This window comes from Phalaenopsis equestris, unplaced genomic scaffold (assembly GCF_001263595.1).
Source record: "Phalaenopsis equestris unplaced genomic scaffold, ASM126359v1 Scaffold000002, whole genome shotgun sequence".
Classification (NCBI taxonomy): Eukaryota; Viridiplantae; Streptophyta; class Magnoliopsida; order Asparagales; family Orchidaceae; genus Phalaenopsis; species Phalaenopsis equestris.
In genome coordinates this window covers 22,426,392-22,449,108 of record NW_018164444.1, presented here as the reverse complement: position 1 = coordinate 22,449,108, position 22,717 = coordinate 22,426,392, and the positions used below count along the sequence as shown (strand labels likewise).

General features: G+C 31.9%; 1 protein-coding gene across 3 annotated transcripts; it reads left to right on the top strand.

Annotated features, from left to right (window-relative positions):
* Positions 1-734: 734 nt before the first annotated feature.
* On the top strand, positions 735-21,077 carry LOC110027788 (mediator of RNA polymerase II transcription subunit 7a-like; the record flags this gene model as incomplete). 3 transcript variants are annotated; one of them, XR_002294379.1, is given in 4 exon segments in its annotated part: positions 735-901; positions 989-1,062; positions 20,086-20,205; positions 20,884-21,077. XR_002294379.1 is itself a non-coding variant. In XM_020729350.1 (3 exon segments), coding segments are annotated over 3 exon segments (302 nt in total), but the record flags the coding sequence as incomplete, so codon positions are not given.
* Between the last annotated feature and the right edge of the window lie 1,640 nt (positions 21,078-22,717).

Genomic DNA, 22,717 nt, shown 5'->3' with positions numbered 1-22,717 from the left:
ATCACGCACACACACAAGATGATAGAGAGGATGAGGTCATCTGTCCAATTTTCATTATCTTCCACAAAGATGACCTACTTGCGTTGCATTATACAAGATAAAGTGGATGAGGCCATCCGTCCGAATTTCATGAATTTCCACAAAGCTGACGGACTTGTTTTGCAGTATGTTGTGCATGATGAAAAAGTGAATATCATTGAGAAACTCAGGAAATAGGGAGAGATTTAAGGATTCACTGTCCGGCAAACATTGAGTCAAAGCTTGCTTGGTTAATGCCAACTTTAGCGACACTTTCTGGTTGAATGTAAATTTTTTTTGGCTGGACTGAGATACATGAATTGACTTTGCCATAAAAAGTGATTTGTAATGGGGTCCAAATGTGGCCAATATCAGGTCTTGCTGCCCTATGCACTACTTGTTTTATCCAAGGCTAATTATGTTTAGATTTCTTTTTTACTTTTTTCTTTTTATTTTTTTTTAAACTAATTGTGTTTAGATAATTTTTTACAACTTGAGTTCTGCTAGAAGAGGTCCCAGCATTTGTATTTGTGATTTCAGCCAGGCTGTTTCATCTCTGATTCCTGCCCTAGTTTTGTTCATCAATCATGGAGCACTACTTATCTAATTACCAATTTTATTACTTCAATTTTAATTCATCAGAACTGTTTCTGTTTCTTGGTTACTCTGGTATCATGGCTAAGGGCTTCTAGTTCATTAATTGTTTCTGTATTCAGATTATAAAAAAGAGTTGAGGTCACTGAATAGGGAGCTTCAACTACATATCTTGGAGCTAGCTGATGTGCTTGTGGATAGACCATCACAATATGCACGAAGAGTGGAGGAAATTTCTCTTATTTTTAAGAACTTGCACCATCTTCTTAATTCACTGCGTCCTCACCAGGCATTTATCAACCTTTTTTTTTGTCTTAAAATGGTATTTTTTTTGCTTCATCTGTTAATATATGTTTTTTTGCCTTTTACTTCATAGGCCAGAGCTACACTAATTCATATTCTAGAACGGCAAATACAACATCGAAAACAGGCTGTGGAGGACATTAAAAGGTTTGCCTTCAACTGCAATAAAATTTCTCCATCGGGCTTCTTATTATGAAATCGTGTTATTTGATGAATATTTTACTTGTATTTGGCCATATGTGTCCGAGGAAAATAATTATTGAGATACGTTACTGTTTTAGGACTTAATATTTAATTATTTCATCAAAAGAAAAAGAAAATGACGGGCCTTGTCTAGAATATGACAATTTAGCAGGTGTAATCCATATCTTGTGTTTCCCTGCACTTGCTTAAATTAGAAAGGTACATGAAAATAAGTCGACTTCATTTCAAATTCTCAAGGATAGAAAATACTAAAAAATTGTTGTAAAATGCTCTCTTTCCATAATATCAGGTAAAGAAATTTCTTGGATGAAACATAGGAATGTTGTAAATCTAAAAGATGCTATGTTTGCCGTATCAGTTTTTCAATCAGCACATGGGCTTGCTGTAAAAACCATAATTATATATTTTAAATTACAAGCCGCATAAAACCATATGATATAATTTGCGTTCAAAATTTTATGATATCTTAAAATTTGCTGTTGAATGAAATATCTAAATTCTACATGCTATTTTTATGCTAGTTGTGTCTTCTATTTTATGAATTAATTTTATAGTTCAATGCATTTTTATGGTTTATTTTTATAGTTCAATCATCACTCGAGCATTTGATTAGATTGCCTCCACTTTTACTCGTCATGTTTGCGTGAGCTTTATTTGGTACCTGGAGAAGGAGATGATTATAATTGATGGCTGTCTTTATTGTTATGTTTATCTATGGTTTATATAGCTTCCTTATTTTCTTCTGACCAAATATTAATGGTTTCTGAGAAATTTGCCGCCATTTTTTATCTTTTAAATATACTTATTTAAGAATGAATTTGAGAAATATTTTGAAAAGCTCTTGAGTTTAACATAGTACCAGATTAGTTACTTGTAGAATTCCTCTTATTCTTCACAACTAGGAATTGCTGTTGCAAGATCAGATGAATCTGAAAATGATGACTACATCCACTTACCTGATAGAATGAGAACAGCATAAATGGCTGCAATACTCGCAGTCCTTGTGACAAGAATGACTTAAGTTTTAGTTCAAAACCAGATTCTGACTTTAGCAATGACAAATGATGTACTGCCACAAAGATTAATATTAAACTTGATGGTACTAGTTATGTTTTTTGGTCCCAAATTGTTGAGAAAATAATCTCAAAGACAAATGATGACTTTTGACAATCTGTCACGCCTCAACTGCCCCCTTAAGGGTCAGCTGAGGTGCCTAATTTGGCCAGTCTAAATTATCACCAACATTCATCCTGATTTGCAGAATTAAGACCCTGTGGGTGATGAACAAGTCTAACTAAATTGCCACAATCATACTTGATACGTTTTGTTTCATAATTCAATTCATATTCTCATTTATTTGGAAGTGTGAAAATTATATCATCATAACAAATATATCTATATAAAACTACTAAATCTAATATAAATAAAATACAGACCCAAAAGATTGTACAAGCTTTCAAAACTATAAATACAAAATCTGTACAAGTCATAACTGACTATTTGCCCCAGTGCTTCTTATCCTTTTCAGTAAGTAAATAACGTAGAGTGAGCAACGAGCTCAGAGAAATAATCAAAGCTAAAACAATATTTTTAATATAAAAAGAAACAAAGTGCATGCTCGTATGTCTGTACATGCCCACGCGCAAGTCATAACGTGCTAGAATTATATAGAACATTAAAAAAAAACAGATTATGACTATTGTATAAAATATGTAAAGTCATAAACATGTAATCATAAGCATATTCATCATAATGTAATCATAGCAATGTCATCATAACAATGTCATCATAGCATAACAATATCACTTGTAAATGTATAAGCCTAAAATTTTTCCATTTCCTTTCATATCATCGATCATCACATTGGCCCAAAGATCATATTAATTGTTAATAAAAATTTCATCATATCATCGATCAAATTTTTCCTTTCCCATTGCTGATTTTGTGCTAACTTGTGCCAAACTTTTATTTTAGTATGCTAGTCAATATCATAAATGTTTTTGTTTACTTCATTCTTATTTTTTCTTCTTATTTTCAGCATTTCTTATCTTAGAAATATCATATAATATTTGTATAGAGTTAAAGAAATTAAATTTTATCATGTTATCACCTAGCTCGATGGTCATAATTACTGCTAATAAATGTTGGAGCCCAACATTACACTTATCAATAACCCATTGATACAAGTTGGAGCGTTCTAAGACTAATATCAAGAGTAAATAATTTATCAAAATAGTCAAATTAAAGTACATAATTTCGTAAAACAATAATTTGATAATTTTTGTGAGGTGTGAAAAATGGGATATAATTTTAAAGTGAGTTTTCATTTACTTATTTTCCATTTTATTATTTCATTTATGTGATTTTTATTAAAATTGTCGTCGAATTTTTTAGCAGGTTGTTGAATCTTTAGGCAAATTTTGTGGCTCATTTCTTATTTGTATTCCCTAGTTACTTTTTTTTTGGTTGACTCATGCTTCAATTTAATCTTAACATAATGAATAAGGTTTGTTACACAGTTTTTTAATATCAATTTCAAAAATTTTTTCATCTCTTTAATGTACGTTGAATCTAAAATTTTTAAATTTTTAAAATTTTTTCAATTTCATTTCCTATGATTTTCTTTGACTTGCTTTAGTGACTTATTTTCTTAGCATCGATATGTGAAAAACATTGTGAACATTTAAAATTTTAGTTGGCAGTGCTAGTTTTTAAGCGATCTTATTGATTTTCTCAATGATTTCAAATGATTATATATATCAAATTCAACTTGATGACCAAATATAGTTGTACATTTCATATAAGAATTACTTTGTCTAAGATGAATACATTTGGAACATCATTTAGTTCATCAATTTCCTTCTCATACACCTAGCCAATTTGTTAATTGGTTGTTTGCTTGATCCTCCACAAATGAGTTGACTTGGTTAATCTGATTAATTATCTCTTCTACATTAAGATGAACTGTTCATCAATTTCCTTCTCATACACCTAGCCAATTTTTTAATTGGTTGTTTGCTTGATATTCCACAAATGAGTTGACTTGGTTAATCCGATTAATTATCTCTTCTACATTAAGATGAACTTGTATGGATTTACGGAATCATATAACCAAATTCATTGTAATTTTTTCCTATTTTCACTCAAGTTTAGGTAAGGACCGTAACAATTCACCTGGTCTTTGTTGCTTAGGGTCTGTTTGTGGCAGCTGCAGCTTATCCGACTTGCTAATAAACAACTTATCCTGCAAGCTGCGTATCTGTAGCTAATCATAATAAGCTGACTAGCTTTTTGGTTTGCGCTTTTGGAAAACAACTGATTTTGCGGCTGCAGCTTATCCGACTTGCTAATAAACAACTTATTCTGCAAGCTGCGTATCTGTAGCTAATCATAATAAACTGACTAGCTTTTTGGTTTGCGCGTTTGGAAAACAACTGATTTTGCATAAATGACTATTCTGCCCCTATTTCTTAATCAAGTAAATGCATTAAAGATTAACCAAATATCATAATTTTAACCCGCAAATACCTCACTTCTATGATCATTTTTTTAACATCTAAGTAGCCATTGCCCATCAACCCAACCCTAGACTAACTATAGAGTCATTTCTACATGAATTATTTATAATAAAAACATTTCAACAAGTTTTAGGACAATTAATGAGAACAATGCTGAGTTCAACCATTTATGATAAGGATCAGAAATAGTGGTATAGATCGCTATCACGGAATGGTGGAATTAGATTGCGCCTGTTCGCGGGTGGTAGAGTGAGCATTGAGTTGCAGAGCTGGGGCAGCGCTTGAGGCCATAGTATGGGCGTGGAAATCCAAAAATAGTGCCGACAGGATTATAAGCCGGAGATCCTTGATCGAATGGCGGAGGGCGGCCGCCGCCCGGTCAAGTTCCAGCATGCGCTTCAACTGCTTCGTTGTAAAAATCAACAAAGGTAAATGGATCTCATTGCCTTCTTCCTCGTTCCCCATCCCGCTCCCACCGACGACGTTGATAGCACACGCGAGAAGCCCGACCATCACCTCACTGCGGTCGCTACTTCCTCACTCCTACCCGAAATGAAGGAGAGGGGAGCACGACTGCGACCTCCATAGTCTGAGCGAAGGAGAGGTAGAGAGTAGAGGACATGTGAGGAAATTTCACTCGAATGCAAAATGAAGACGTGGGACGCGGGGTTGATCCCGGGTCCCCGTCTGTTAAGGATTCCAAAACGAAGTTTTGCAATAAGCTGTCCGAACAACTAAACCAAACGACTCGACGACGTTTTGAAAATGCCACCTGCACCAATAAGCTACCCAAACATGCTCGACACTTAGAAATTTATTTGACAAACCCTTCTTCCTACAACGCCACCAAAACATTAGTTTTAAATCTTTGTACATGTTAGTGCTACCTGAGTAAATATTGTAGTTTGAATGATCAACTTATTGCAAAAATTTCAATCTCCTTGTTGCAAAAATTTCAATCTCAAATTTGGATCACGAGACACCCATAATTATAGTTCCTTTTAAATCTTTAACAAGCCTTTCCCGCCTATTTCATAATTGGATTTGCTTAACAAATTTTCGATATTCATTTCTAATATTTTTAGTATTTTTAACTCTATTTATTAATGTCGATTTTACTGTCATTTGACGCAAATATTTAATATCATAAAATCTTCTGATTTCTAATTGCAAAATATCTAATTCTTTAATTTATTCTGACTCTTGAGTTAGAATTCAACTTGCAATACTTATGGAATTGCGACTAAATGCAATCATATACTACATTTGTAATTTTAGGATAATATTGCATATCTAAGTAATAAATTTTCTTAACGTCAACTCAATTTCTGTGTCATGTTTAATTCTTTCTCCGTTAATATATATTTTAGAATTTGATTATGAATGAAGATTTTTCTAGATTTTAGGAGGAAAAAACTCAAATTTTCTTATTAAGCAAATGATAAATATATATACATCTCAAACCAACCCTCATACAATTGGAGGAAAATTCAAATCATCATAATTAAAAAGGAAAGAAAGAAAAATACAATAATGGATAATTAAGGGAGAATAATTTCTTCCTCTCAAATATAACAGCAGACCCACAGTATCCTAAGCCGTGGGCGAGCTCATGTAGTCCACGGTTATATGCATATCAACACTCCCCTTTAAGTTGGTTTGTATGTCATGCTTCCCAAATTTGCTGTTGAGATCCACTAAAGTGGCGTTGAGGAAGAGCCTTGGTAAAAATGTTAACAATTTGATACTGAGTTTTGATATAGCTTATTTAGACAACTTCTCCATTGAATTTTTCAGAGATGAAGTGTATGCCAATCTCTATATTTTTTGTTCGACTATGATACACCAGATTCTTTGAAATTTTGGTGGTTGATTTACTATCATTGAATATCTTAATAGTGCTTTCGTTCTCCATGTGAAGTTTCGTCAGAAATTCTTTTGCCACATCCATTTACAGATTCTTAGGGTCAGGGCACGATGCTTAGATTCCACACTACTTTTCACCACAACTTACTTTTCACTTTTCCAAGAAACCAGGTTATCCCATACGTATAAATAGTAACCCGTGGTAGATCTTCTATTATTCTGTCTCCTATCTAGCTAGCATTAGTTTGGATATCAATAGACGGTTCTCAATTTTTTAAAATATCAATTCACATCTTGGGATCATCTTTAGGTACCTCAGAATTAGAAAAATCATATCTAGATGATCTTCATTTGGATCGTTCATATGTTGGCTCACTATAACCATAGAAAAAGCAATGTCAGGTCTTTATATGTGATAGATAAATAAGTTTCCCTTCAAATTTTTCATACATTTTTCAATAAGGATATTATTCTCCTTTTGATGCTCATCAATTGAAATCCATATAAGTATCTTTTGGTTTATACCTTAATGTTTCTGACTTTTTTAAGTTAATGATATATTTTCTTTAGGATATGACAATGCCTTCTTTGGATCTAGGTACTTCGATTCTCAGTAAGCTTCTTGGAGCTCTAAGATCTTTGATCTCAAACTCAGAAACCATTTACGTCATTGTTCAAAGAATATTGTCGTCTACATACGCAATAAAGATAACTATCATACATTCTTGATTTAATTTCACAAATAATGTGTTATCAGTCTAAAACTGATAGCTCATTCACAAGAAAACTAGATGTTTCAACCATATAATGATTTCTTAGTTTGCACACTTGTTGATTATTTGTATAGTTCTTTAATTCCGGAGGAATCTCTATTTACACTTCTTCCTCAAGATTCCCATTAATAAATGTATTTTTAATCTCTAATTGATGTAATGGCCATTCTGGTTGATAACCAAAGACAATAATATTTTTACTGTATTGAGCTTCGCCACTAGTGCAAATGTCTTATAGTAGTCGATCTCATAAGAGTAAGTGAATCATTTTATTACAAGTTTAGCCTTGAACTTTTCTTTGCTACTATTTGCATTATATTTAACAGTAAATACCGAATTGCACATTACAACTCTTTTTCTAGGTGACAGATTTATGGTCCGGGTACCATTCTTTTCAAGAGCAAAAATCTCTTCCTCCACAATCTTTTTCCAAGCAAGAATTGCTAAGTCCTCTTCAATTGAATTTGAGACCTAAACATTATCCTAGTTATGAATAAAATATTTATAAGAGGATGATAATTTTTCATAGGTCATAAATTCTTCAATCGGGTGTCTTTTGCATTCTTGTGCTCATTCCTCTTGGTGCTCATGATCTGTTGGCCTTGCTTGGGTTGTGTGGTGTTGGTTCTGAGGATTTGCATTCTTGATTTTGTATATTGTTTCTTACATGCTCACTAGGCTTTTTCTTTCTGATCTCACACGAAGTTCTTGGTTATTGGTGAGAGTTGTCAGAGAATTTAGTCGAGTAGTAGGTTCATTTTCATGTTGATTTGTGATAGTGAGGATAGGGGTGGGTTCATCAGTGATATAAGGAAGGTGAGATAGTGGTTTATGAATGGTACCCGAAATCTGATATTCTCTCCAACTCTCTTCTGAATGAGATTTGGAGTGATATGGTTGGTTTTCAAAGAAGTTCATCTATGTAATTGAAGAATTTTTGTCTCTTGAGAGTAACATTTTGACTCATTGTTGTTTGAAGAAGAGCCCACAAAGATGCATTTGATTGACCTTGTGTCACAACTCGACCCGGAGTTTGAAATTAATCAAGACGAGAACAGACGGTGGAAGTAAATTCTCTGTTATTCTATTTTTTTCACAAGCAGTTTAATATTCAAATAATACATGAAATTGCCTCTAAAGAAGATAATTAAATTTAATAAGTAGAAATTTATACCTTTTCATTTCTTGTTCTCGTCTTCTGTACACATTTGCTCCTTTTCTCATCATTTTGTTTAAATGCCTAAAGCCTTAAAATAATATTAAATCAACATAGTTATCTAAAGAAAACCCAGGAACAATCTCACTATAAACTACAGTAATCCTAGGAAAAAAATACAATATGCATGCTAGTTTTTCATATTTCTATAAGAAATCTTTTAGTATGCTAAACTTTCATATATTTATAAGAAATCTTATATATGCAAATGCATGTATCAATGATCTTTTTCTAAATAAACCTACACAAATCTTTTATATGCATTTATCTTAACTATACTTTTACTTTATATTTTTTACATACATTTCTTTCTCCGTGAGGATCACTGTCAACAAAACTTTACACGCCTTTGATATTGTGCCGTTGGTTTCAGTTGACGCAACGGTTAGTGATCTACACATTGCAATTATCAAGGGGGAAAACTCTTACCTGCCCTGATATTATCCCATCTACACCGCAGTTAGTAATTAGTAATGTAAACATCACAGCACAGTTGTCTGGGGAGGTAAGCTTTGGTTTACTTTCTCCTGACCGATATTATCCTGTTGGTACAGCGGTTAGTAATTTAATCCTCATAATTGTCTGGGTGGTAGAAAAACTATGCACACAGTACATTAGTGTCCTCTACCTGTATTATTAGTGAGTGAAATCTTCCTCTGAATATGTACATAGAAGCATTCATATATAAATTGTTTTATTATTTATAACATATATTATTTTAAAAAATCTTTATTCGTCTACTGACATGCATATTTACTCTACTATGTAACTATTCATCATACATAACTCACATATCATCCATATCTCTATTTTATTCATTTCTCTTACTTATATCATGCATATCATTTCTCATCGTATTTATAATGCGTATATATCCTGTCATGTCTATCTTACAGATCATGTATATCATATATATCATGCATTTCATACATATTTTCCATGTATATTTATCCCGCGTATATATCCTGTCATGTCTATCTTACAGATCATTTATATCATGACTAAGAGTATGAAGGATCTAACTAAACTAAAACATCTATGGAGTCAAACATACATTGTAATTACTAGCTTACATTACGATAAATTTATGTTAACAACCTTTACAACGATAACTTTATGTTAACAACCTTTACAACATAGTATGTAACTTTAAGATCTATGGAGTTGTAGTATTTTCTGGTAACATGAGCGTAACACTATTATAACATAGTATGTAACTTTAAGATCTATGGAGTTGTATTTTCTGGTAACATGAGCGTAACACTATTATCTCTTTTGTTGGAGGCATACCGAGAAAAATACACTTGATAGATTTAGGGTCCAGTTTTGTATGATTTTGAGAATATACGTGAATAAAGGATACACACCCATATATTTTAAGTAGTATGGTAGAATAGAAAGCTCTGATATGATGATATGTAACATAAAAACTTAAAAATGTGTTTTGAAGTAAGTATCCAGCTAGACATTCGATTGATAAGGTATGTTGCAGTAAGAATTGATTCTCTCCCAAAAATATTTTGGAACTTGATGAAAAATCATAATTGAGCGAGATATCTCAAGGAGATAATTGTTTTATCTCTCAAATATGTCATTTTGTTGTAAGAAATCAATTCATGAACTCACATAAATGATTTCATTTTTCTGAAAGATATGATTTAAGGATGGAATTGAAATATTCTTTTCATTATCAGTTTTAAGGATTTGAATTCGCATTGAAATTGAGTTTAAATTATGTAATGGAGCTTTAGAGATTTTGGTTGTTTCATATTTCTCCTTCATCAGGAATTTCCAAGTATTTCTTGTGTGATTGTCAATAATTAAGACAACAATCTAGTCTCACATAGGATTTTCACCTTTAAAGATTCCTAAATATCATCGTGGATAATGGAAAAGGGTGTGCGGGGTTGTACTAAGTTGTGGAATACCTATTTCTAGTGTGTTTGACAAGTTGGCAAATCTCACATCGATAAGAACTAGAATTTTTATTGATAAACAAATGAGAATACAACTTTGAAATATAATTAAAATTAGAATAACCTAGACAATAACGTTATAACATGACCTATTTTTCGACACACAAACTCTTCGAACTCCAAAATTTGAGCTAAAAATATAAGTTTGTTCATTTGTGTGTTTAGAAAAAGATTTTTCTTGAATAGATATAAGCCTTGATGCATTTTAGCACTGCCATTTACCTTCCCCAACTTCGCCACTTAAAAATCATAAGAGTTTGCAATAAATTTGATAATACATTTCATATGAGTAATCTTACTGTTTGAAATCAAATTGTAGTTCAACTATCAAACATATAAAATAGAGGAAAAAATAATATCCTGAGAGAGCTACACATCTTCTTTTCCAATTATTTTTTGAGTGTGACCATCTGCAAAGCTGATCGATCTAAATGTAAAATCTTTTGATAGTTGACTTGAGCATTGATGTCTCCGGTTATTTGATCAGAGGTTCTCGAATCAATGATCCAAGTTCTAAATTTTTCATTATTGGCAAGATGAGAGAAGCACATATTACCTTGGTGTGTCACTAGGTTGGTGTACTGCTCGAAATTAATTTGTGGAGTAGAACTTGACATCTTTAACCCGTACTTGGTCATAAACCCTATGTGTATTTAGTTTTGTTGCTAGTTGCAGGAAGGGAGTTGATTGCTACTTCCGCATCTAGAGGAACGATCGCTGCAGGAAAGGATGAACATTGGCTAATGTTGTTGTTGTTGTTGCTGCTATAGGTCAGGAGAATTTTGATGAAGAAGGTGCCTCGAAGAAGAATTTGGTGGAGGATTTGCTGCTAGGAAGCTTCGATGGCATAAATTGAACATTTGAGATCCTATGGGGATAATATTAGGGTTTAGTACTAGGAAGAAAAGGAAGGTCTCTGAAGGAGAGCCTATTGCTTGACTGAAGGGATTCAAACAGAGGAGGGCCTATAGGAGGGGTATTTCGGCTACATGGAGTGTTTTGACGGCAAAGGAGAATCGGGAAGAACTTGTAGTAAGAAATACGACTGAAGGGAAGGGCAGATGAGGGCCAACATGACGTCATAGAAGTTTTCTTGTTGCAAGTGGGAGGTCCGACTGCAGAAGGAAGCTAGTTTTATTTTCTGGACCAGACGAAGTCGATTTATTTGAACAACCCAAACGAAGATATCGTCTTAGGAAGAAGATGTTCGATGCAGTCCCATACAAGGTTGAAGCAGATCACATGTTGTTTGAAGCCAAGGGGTCTGGTTCAAATCAGATGAAGCAACAGACAATTGACATAGACAAAGCAACAAACATTCAAGGCCGAGGGTTCTGTGTCGTTCGAAGCAGACAAAGTACAAATGATCGACTCCCTAACAATGCAACTAACCTGAACTTGGTGAATGAGGCTCTGGTACCATTTAGAAAACAAACTTTGGGAGGAAAAAGTACTTCATTTAAATTATTCACATCTAGGGTACATATATTTAGAGAAACTAATCCCTTCTAATTTGCAAACTTACTACATCTAGTCTAAATTAGGAAATGATGTACTTATGTAATAAAAAAAAAGAAATTCAAATTTTGAAGTGGATAAAACTAAGAAATGCATTTCCAAATATATTCCCAGTCTAAAATTCTCTTGATTTTGTGAAGCAGTAGCTGAACTTATCTGCTTTCCTCGTGAGTATTTATAATTGATTCACTGAAAATTTGATTGAATTATACATCATCATCCTCTGGACTTATATGCCCATTTGAGTAAGTGTTATTTGGATTGAAGCTGTCACCGCATGCATTGTTCTGTTAGTGCAACATTGCTATGAAAGGTGGCTTTGAACAAAGCCACTTAAATGATAATCTCTTTCCTTATGACGACAAGAGAGAAAAACTGCGTTGATAATTAATGGTGATGACATGATCATTGTGGGAGATGTTATAAAAGAAATTTGCAAGCTTCAGAGATAATTGTCTGTTGAATTGAGTTTAAGAATATGGGTGTACTTAATTAAGAAAATATGTTTTAGATCAATTGAACAATGTAGGTAAGTTAGATTGTAGCGTGAAAACCGATACATAATTAGAAGTTTTGGGAATATATTGAATAAGTCCCACCACTAAGGGGAAGATGTTAACGTTGGGTTAACGACTGAACATTTATTACATATCAATATTGTTAGTCAGTTTATGTATTATCCTACTGAAGTCTATATGAATGCAATGGGTCAAATATTACATTACTTAAAGTTGACTTTAGGGAAAGTGCTTATGTTCTCAAACAATGGTTAAACTAGATATTGAGGGTTGTATTGATGTTGATTGGGCCAGGAACATATTTGATAGAAATTGAAACGCACACTGGTACTTCACATTCATTAGTGGTTTTCAAAGCACCAAGTGCAGTATGATATGGACGCGTTTCTTCTTACTTCAATTCAAAAATCGCAAAATGAAGTGGTGGTTTTTAATTTGAGCGCTCATAACTTATATTTCTTGCTTATAAACTATATTAAGTAATACTTTTCAACAAAGATAATGATGCATTCAATATTTATCGGCAAACGTGGAATGTTTGAGAAATGAGTTATAGTTTGACGTAAAATTGAAAGAAAATCTAATGTTTACCAAATTTGAAGATAGATTGAAGGTGAACTTACAAAATTAAATTTATAACACTTTTTATGATATGTAAGAATTAACAAATGATTAGTGTGATTCAAAATTAAATACTCAAGTTCCACATTAAAAAAAAAAAAACCTAATTCATTTCTCAAGTTAAATTTAAATGGAAAAAAGTCTCAAGTTTTATAAAAAAGTTAAAGAAAGTTCATTTATCATCAACTTTAGTCATTCACATATTCTCTTTTTTTTTTAAGTAATTTTTTTAATTTTCAAAATCATCATTTTTAGCTTTTTCTCCTTATGAGTTAATTTCATCTTTTCTTTTCTGAAAGGCGAAAGCAAATGTAAGTTGAGATGAATCAGCTCTCTTTATTGATGAAACTCTGCTTGTTTGACCTCTTCTTATGAATTGCTTTCAATTTTCTTTTGATACCTCTTCAATTTGTCTACAAATTAGATTTTTGTCACCAACATGTTACTCATCAATATCCTTTATTTTCTTAATCATTCACAACTTTCATAAATGAAATTTAAATTAATTTGATAAATATTATCTCTCAAATTGATTTTTTTAAAAAAATTAATTATGTTTATTAATTACTAAATCATTTAGATGCTTTTATCTCATTAATTTTTCTTCTCTGCGTGAATCTTTAGAAAAAAATAATGAAATGCATAAAATATGTGAATTTGTTTATTAGTAAATTTAATAAAAAAATAATGAAATGCATAAAATATGTGAATTTGTTTACTAGTAAATTTAATAAATTATTCACTTTATTTGAATACAATCCTGTTCTTCTCATTCCCAATAACATTATAAATCAATCCTAAAAACTTAATAGTCAATTTTTGTAAGATTAGTGTTGATGCCATACATCTCACACTACATCATTACATTAAAATTACAATGTCATATTCAAGAAAATATTTTAATCAATATAAAACTAAAAAATAGAGAAGCTTTCATGAATTATGCCTGAAGATTTTTCATCTCTCATGTGGGTGGAGAACTTATTGTGAATAAGCTACTAGCATGATTATAAGTAGAGTCCTTGATCTATCTCCAATTCTATCATTTAGGCCTCTCATTAATCTTTTAATAACTGCATATACTGCTTTTATCATTTATTCATCGATTATATTTTAAACATATTAAAAAAGCTCTGTATTAAGATGGTATTTAATTTGATGTAATGATTATCAGAGTTGACAAATACTCGCTCGTATTTCTCTTTATCTTCTGCAAATGCACCACTAATTATATCCTTCACTTCCTTTATGCATCATAAATATAACCATTATTTGCCTCTTATTGCCGTTTACTGATCTCAGTATCTTTATTATTGGGCTTGTAAGTTTTCAAATAGTGCTCACAATTCTAATGTATATCCTTGAGAATGATTTCTGTGGATTTCTCATCTCTGGAATCAACAATAAATCAGATTTATTTTTAATTTTGAGAGTTGTAGATAAGCCTAATTTTTTTTCTATGCATGCTTGCAAAATGGTGAAGAAAAAAGTAAAATGAGTGTTACCCGATTTCACCAATCTTGCAGCATGCCAAAATATACTATGATATGTTCACATTCTTTAATGTGAGAAAATATTAAGTATATAGACATTGAACACTATAAATGATTAAACCTGCAAGAACATATTTGAAGTTATTATTTGTAACCATTTGAGTATATTCTCTTTTCTGATCTTTTTTAATCTTTGCATCTAAGAGTTTAAAGAACACCAATTCAGTTGTTGAATATTCATATGCATCTACTGACTCTAAGAATATTGTGTCTAATAGTGAATTAGTTAAAACATTATTATTGTTCTCTCTTTACGATCAGTCAACCCATTTGATATAAGTGCATCCCTTTTCCTCCCAAATTTTTTGTGATTCACCTGCAACTAGGAATCTTAACTCATGATGGATCGATGGTCTAAACCTTGTCTATATTGTGCAAGAGCCTCTCCTATATAATCAAAATTCTAACTTCAATGCATTTAAATGGACACTTGTTTAATAGAATTATCTAGCTATGTGTTGTGAAATTCTATTTTTTATTCCCTTATGTATATTTTCTGATTTTCATTTATTTAATCTCTTGTTTTATAATATTTTTTTTCAAGTTCTTTATATATGTAATGAAGTATATGACTTTTGACTATTTGATATAGTAATATCCACCACCCTTTAATTATAATTAATTTATAAACTTTGTTTCGATTTTTTTATTCCTTCTTGATAAGTAAGCATCTTTTGTACTACATCCGAAGGCACCTTCTTATATTTAATAACATTACCTGTTTTAGATGCTCATTGGCTCAAGGTGTAATTCTATTTTTTTTTTTTCACAATAAATGCATGTGTTAAAGAGTACTTGACTTGAATTTCAATTTCTTGTTTTTCCGAATGGGATCTTTCCTTCATTTGAATCAGCCATTTCAGCCATACCTAATTTTTTTTAATTTAAGTGAACTAATTTGAAATATGAATTTAATTTTAAAAAAATCAAATATGTACTGCATATTTTTAAAGAGAAATTTACTAAATATGTTGTAGAAAATTAAGAATTAAACAATTTAAGAAATAATTACAAATCATATGAATAATTACATAAATTAGATAATTAACTATAATGGCATAAATAATGAATTAATTTGCTAAATGATATAAAAATGACTAATGATTTTTAATAAATAGATTAAAATTTTTTTTAAAAACAAACCACAAACTCTGGTTTTAGCAAAATTTTGCTGAAACTATTTAATTTTTTTATTTAAATAGAAGTCTTAAGTAAATATTCTTAAACTTAGTTTGAAAGTAAAATACACCTAAGGTGCCTTGAATTTAGTGAATGGTCCATGCACGTTGGGGAGGAAGGCCACTGTGTTATCATATTTGAGGTGGAGGTTGAGGTAACCATGATGTAGTGAAACTGGCAAAGCTGCAAATGTGATCACCGAGTGGCAAGTTAGTAGAGCTGCCTTTATCCTTTGATAAAGGTGAAAGGTGTGAATGTGATGAGGAGAGAATTGAGCGGTTTTATATTATTATCACTTCACATGAGCGCTTTAGATTTATATTCTGCGAATAACACTTGCTTAACTCATCTTGTGCAACTAGGATTAGTACCAGGCTGCCTTTGTCTTGCGTCACATTACTTCAGAATTGTGCTTCTATACGCAATTTTAACATGACTGCTTTGTCATATGGAGAAGTAGGTAGAATCTAAGGGCCCGTTTGAGACAGCTTATTTAGTGCGGTGGCGTTTTAAAAACTCACCCGACCTGTTTGGGTAAACTGCGTTTTGACAGCTTGTATGTTTTCAAAACACTAAAAATAGCATTTTCACACCGACCTATCTAGGTGCGGTGGCAGCTTTCTGGCTGCGGTCTTGCTTTTTCATAAAAATAAAAATTTTTAATAGCTATTCTACTTGGCTTATTAGCAGATTATTTTTAATCAGCTTATCAGCAGATTATTCAATAAGCTACAGTTGCCCCAAACAGACCCTAAAAGTAGTAACGTCAGCGTATGCAGAAGCCATGTTAGCTAGAGGTCTCTGCGCACTTTCTTGGTTTAGGAGACTGCTATCAGAAATTTGTGTTGCCCCTTAAATTGAAGGGAACTTGTATTGCGATGATACAGTTGCAAATGAAATAGCTCAGTACTCGATTTAACATTCCATTAAACATGATCTTGATGGAGCAATTCATTGTCTTTTTTGTGAGTTTGGGGGAATGAACTAGCTGATATACTTAGAAAGTGCATATGAATTATTTGTATCATGACGCACAAACTCGAGATCATAATGAGAGGGAAGCTTGCGTACGCACTTGTGTAACGCCATTATTGCAACAACAATCTTATCCGATTGTTGCAAAGAAAATGTGGGCATATTGCGTAGATAACCCTTCTTTTTTAAACATCTAATGATAAGTGGCATATGTTAAATGTCACATCTGGACCTCATAATGACCGACCTCTTTTATATATTTATTTATTTTTTGTAGCAATGCCTTTAAGATTATGACATCTTGACTTATCCCATTTATGGCTGTAATTGAGCCAAGTTGAGCCGAGTTTATCATAGTTCGAACTTGGCTTGGTATAATTATAAGTCCATGTTCGAGTTGAGCTTGTGCGAACTTTCATATATTGCTCAAGCTTGACTTGTTTAAATTTGTCTTAGTTTGAACTAGATTGTATATGCTTTGTTTATGACAAATGATCGAGTATTTAAATGAACTAAAAATTCAAAATACTATCTAGATTTTTATATAAAAAATTCAATACATAAATTTATAAATCTGATCACACCTACTAATTTATCGATTATAAATTCTGTAAAAATGGAATGTAACTCATGAATCATGATCATATGGGATGTATTCTTTTATATTTTAGCATGATCGTACTTTTAAGTTTGCACCCAAATCTCACATTCAAATGTATGTGTTGGTTTTCTTATAGGGATATGAGCTTGTCATTTTCCTATTTTTTTACAAAATTTTGTAGATATGTTTTATATGAGTTATTGCATCATTTTTATTCTTAATCATATATAACTTACAATGATTGTATTGCACTTTCTCAACACCATTTTTAAATCTGGTAGGAATTTAAAACAAAGTGAAAATGAGAGATATACAAGAGACTAGAGTTTCTCAACACCATTTATTAATCTGTCATATTTTAGCATCATCGTACTTTCAAGTTTGCATCAAAATCCTACTTTCAGATGTATGCGTGGTTTTCTCATAGTGATATGAACTAGTCATTTTCTTAGTTCCTTTGGACAATTTTGTAGATTTTTTTTTATATTGAGTTGCTATACCATCCTTATTTTTAATTATATATAACTTAATAATGATTGTACTGCATTTTCTTAACACCATTTTTTAATCAAGTAGGAATTGCGAGCAGAGTGGAAATGAGAGATGTGAGAGACTAGAGTTTCTCAACACTATTTCTTAATTTGTCATGTTTCAGCTTGATCGTACTTTCAAGTTTGCACCCAAATCTCACATTCAGATGTATGCGTGGGTTTTTTCATAGTGATATGAACTTGTCATTTTCTTAGTTATTTTGGACAATTTTGTAGATATTTTTTTTCTTATATAGAGTTACTACACCATTTTTATTTTTAATTATATATAACTTACAATAATGACACTGCACTTTCTCAAGACCATTTTTTAATCAGGTAGGAATTGTGAGCATAGTGGAAATGAGAGATGCGATAGACTCGAGTTTCTCAACACCATTTCTTAATCTATCATGTTTTAGGATGATCGTATTTTCAAGTTTGCTCACAAATCTCACATTTAGATGTATGTGTCGGTTTTCTCATAGTGATATGAATTTGTCATTTTCTTAGTTTTTTTTGGACAATTTTGTAGATATTTTTTCTATATTGAGTTACTGCACCATCCTTATTCTTAGTCATATATAACTTATAATGATTGTACTACACTTTCTCAACACCATTTTTTAATCTAGTAGGAATTGCAAGCAGAGTGGAAATGAGAGATATACGAGAAACTAGAGTTTAAGAGATACTTATACACAACGATCTCATTGTTGCCTTTAGGGCTGTCAAAAAAGCTTGTTGTTCGTGAACAGTTCGTGTTCGGTTCGCCAATGAGTTCGTGTTCGATTCGTTCGATAAGTAAATGAGACGAACGTGAACAAATTCTTTTCGTTCAGTTAATTAAACGAACCAAACACGAACAGTGATGCGTTCGTTCGTGTTCGAATCATTATTGTTCAAAATATAAAATAATTTAAAATAATTATATATAAATAAATTTATGATATTTAAAAAAAATAAATTTTATAAATTATAATATATATAATAAATTAATAATAGTATTATACTAATATACTATATTAGCAATATACTAAAATAGATATTAAATATTTATATAATATAAGTTATATAATTAATATAATATATTATTTATATATATTAATATTAGGGATGTCAAACTGGCTCATCGTTCGTGAACAGCTCGTGTTCAGCTCGTTCGTTAAGAAACGAATACGAACAGTGACTTCCCGAACCATTTTTATTTCAAACAAACTAAATTTTAAACGAACCAAACACAAACACAAGCTCTGTTCGTTCGTGTTCGGTTCGTTTACACCCCTAGTTGCCTTTGATGTTTTTCAGTGGTTTAAAGTTAATTTTAAAGGGCATTTCATACATATCACATTAGTCTTATGTATTTTGACATCCAACACCTAAACTAATAAAATAAATATAAAATTGATAATTATATATATATTGAAAAATTATTAATATTATAAAATATTACTATTGAGTCTATAATTAAATAAATTCCAGTTAATTAAATTTTATTTAAATAATATATCATATATGGTACAAGTTATCATCAACTTTAATATCAAGTATTGAATAAGTTACTTATTGAACAACAAACAGTTTTGTTCCTGAATATAAATGAATAAGTTCAAATATGTTCATGTTTATTTAAGCTCCAAACTTATTTATTTACTGAATTAAATGAATATGATCGAGTTTTAAACGAGCTGAGTTCGAGTTGTTCATCGAATGCATTGGTTCATTTACAGCCCTGTTCCCATTTAATTTCATAACTGCACTGCATCCATTAGTTAGCATTCAACTGGAATATATGATCGTATATTATAGACGTTAAAACTTATATCATGTGAAATTACATAGATCATAAGTTTTAAAACTTAAACAACATGATTCAACTGTTTTGCTATAGCAAAAAAAAACGTACTTCATATATCAAGCAACACGGCGTAGATCAAAAGCATAGTTCAGTAGTCCAAAATTAGACGATTCATCAGGACTTGTTCTTTTGTGATTTAGATTAATGTTGGAAATTATTATTGTTTTGATTAACCTGTCAACTATCTGTTATCTGATCTTGGAAAATCTCTTGTATGCTGCATCATAAACTTCATTGACATCAATGATCTAAATGCCTATGCAGAAGGAGAGAAGAGGCACAGAAGTTGCTCAAGGAGTCACTCCAAATGTTGGATGGCCATTAATTTGCCTTCAATTAGTTCCTGCGTATTTAGATTGCCATTTCGAATGGGGATTCACACCGGTATCTAATTTCTTTGATGAAAGCTTATTTATAGTTACATTCAATAAGTAAATTCCTTGTTTTGTGTGAAAATCAGAGTGAAGTATCATGCGAGGACGATAAACTAATTTGAAGCAATTATGAAGCTAGATGGACGGGTAAACATGTGAGCTGTAAACTCGCATGATAACATGATTCGTATTGCGAACCAACCTTAAATGGCAACCTAATTTCCAAATATGGACTTGGTTGAGGCCCCCCCTTCTCTGTGTTTATTCAAAGCTTCAGGCTAAGAAAAAAAAGGTTTTATGTTTTATGGCATCAATTTGTTTTAATACTTTTCCTAGTAGATGTAGTGATGCGAACGACGATTTGAGGGGATCTGTGCCGTCTTAATTTTAAATTTTTTTGCTTATAATAGATTCATCTTAGGAAAGTCGCACTATTTGGCCTTTTTAATAGCAAAAATTTAATTTGTGCCTCAATAAAAAAAATATTTTAAGAAAAACAGTTTTACGTGGCCATTATATGAGCACCTAACCTTGCTGATGGCAGCTTCGTTTGATTTTTATCCTTTGTAAAGGAAGAAAGTGCTTTTTTATTTTTCATTTAATGCAATAACTTGTCTTTTCAGAGCAATTTGAGTACATGAATGTATGCATCTTGACTGTTCCTGATCAATCGTGTAACGTGGTGTAGATAGAAATTTCTTTTTGTTTGGAGGCGGTTTCGGTTGAATCCTACAATCTGTTATAACAATCAACGGCCAATTGCAACCAGTCCGGCGGGCTGTTCTTCAAGCTTTTGCTGACGTGCTGAAGAAACAGCTGGTCATGTCATCAAAGCTGTTTGTTGCCAGTGAAGTTGGGTTAAGGGTATCCTCGTTTGAAATTGAGAGCTTCATTAATTGAGTTTAAATTTGAGCTAGAACTTTATTCTATGAATTCATGTCGGTTTATTATTTTGAAAAGGTGATCATTTTTATACAAAAAATATTCAAGTAAAAAGCAAAAAGATGAAAAAAAGTGAAAAAAATATTTTGATACTAGGAGGTAAAATTATATATATATATGTGTGTGGGAAAGAATCGACCCTATATATTAATAAAAAAAAGGAAATATAAAAGTGGTGTGGAGACAAATCCCCGTGTCTAAAAAATTCAAAAAAATTATAATACTCACACCATAGGGGTTTCATCTCCAATATTACAATTCGACGCCAACAAAAGAGAAACCAAAATTTCATACAAATTTATCGAAGCAAAAAAGAAACACCAAAAAGTATATCAAGTATGAGTATCTAATAAAGTAACTGTGTCAGACGTATTGATAGTAGCAAGAAAAGGCACACAACAACAATCCAATAGAGCTCAGTTATACCCATGACATATCTAAGGCGAAATCCAGATAACATCAAATTTCAAAGAGTCGACAAGAAATCCAATACAATCCAAGGAGGAAAACCTCCAAACACAACGAAATCAAGTAATGTAATCCCCAGGCCACCATAAAATAGATATAACACTAAAAACTATATAATAAAATCAAATGGAGGAATAAACCAACAACAATAATGTAAGTAATAAATGAGAAAAATAGCTTAATTATAGTATAAGAGAAGAGCCTTAATGACAGGCTCACCTAACCATTATCCACGAAGTTATGGAGCATCCAATTTGTACCCAACAACTAAAATATGCAAAGAGGGGGGTGGCACCCTACCCACCAGAATATTATTACTCTCAATACCAAAAACAACAAGCTAATTGGCCGACCTATTTCCCTTACGATGTATGAACCTCCAAACAACAGAGAGATGGGAAGAGATGAGTTTAATTCTCTTAATGCAATACAGAATGTCTCACGGTGCTTCAACCCCATTATTAAGTATATCAACCAAAATATGAGAGTCAGTCTCAATAATAAGGAAATGCCAATTAAGCGATAAAGCAATAGTAACAACCATCAAAATGGCTCTAGCCTCATCTTCCAGGGGACTATCGGTGAAATAGGGGGAGGAGAAGAGAATACAATTATGAACTTCTTTCCAAGCAATACCCCCAATGTCAGTATTAAAAAAATTTCAGCTCCCATCCGTGTTAATTTACACCCACCCGGTAGGAGGAGGCCGCCATCTCACCAAAACTGGGAGTTGCAGTGTCCTCCCCCCATAATATTGTTAGTCCCCAAAGATTCAAAATATGATATGCTCGAAAAGAAGTTGTGTTTCACAACTCCCAACATAAAAAAAATGTTAATGCATGCAAAGTTGTTAGCAAAAATCGTTGCACTATTAATTTTTTTACCATCATGCTCGGTATTATTACGGGCCATCCAAATAAACCAACAAACAATGTAAGCTTAAATTTGCAAAAAAGTGTTTTTTGCCTCCGAGCAGGGTTACAAACCTCAAAAGTGCCAATTAAATTTCGAGCAGAAGACATGGTGACGTTAAACCAGTGATTGGCCTTTCCCCAAATAAACAGAATATGGACATAAAAAGAAAAGATGCTCAATAGAATCCTCCGCAGCAT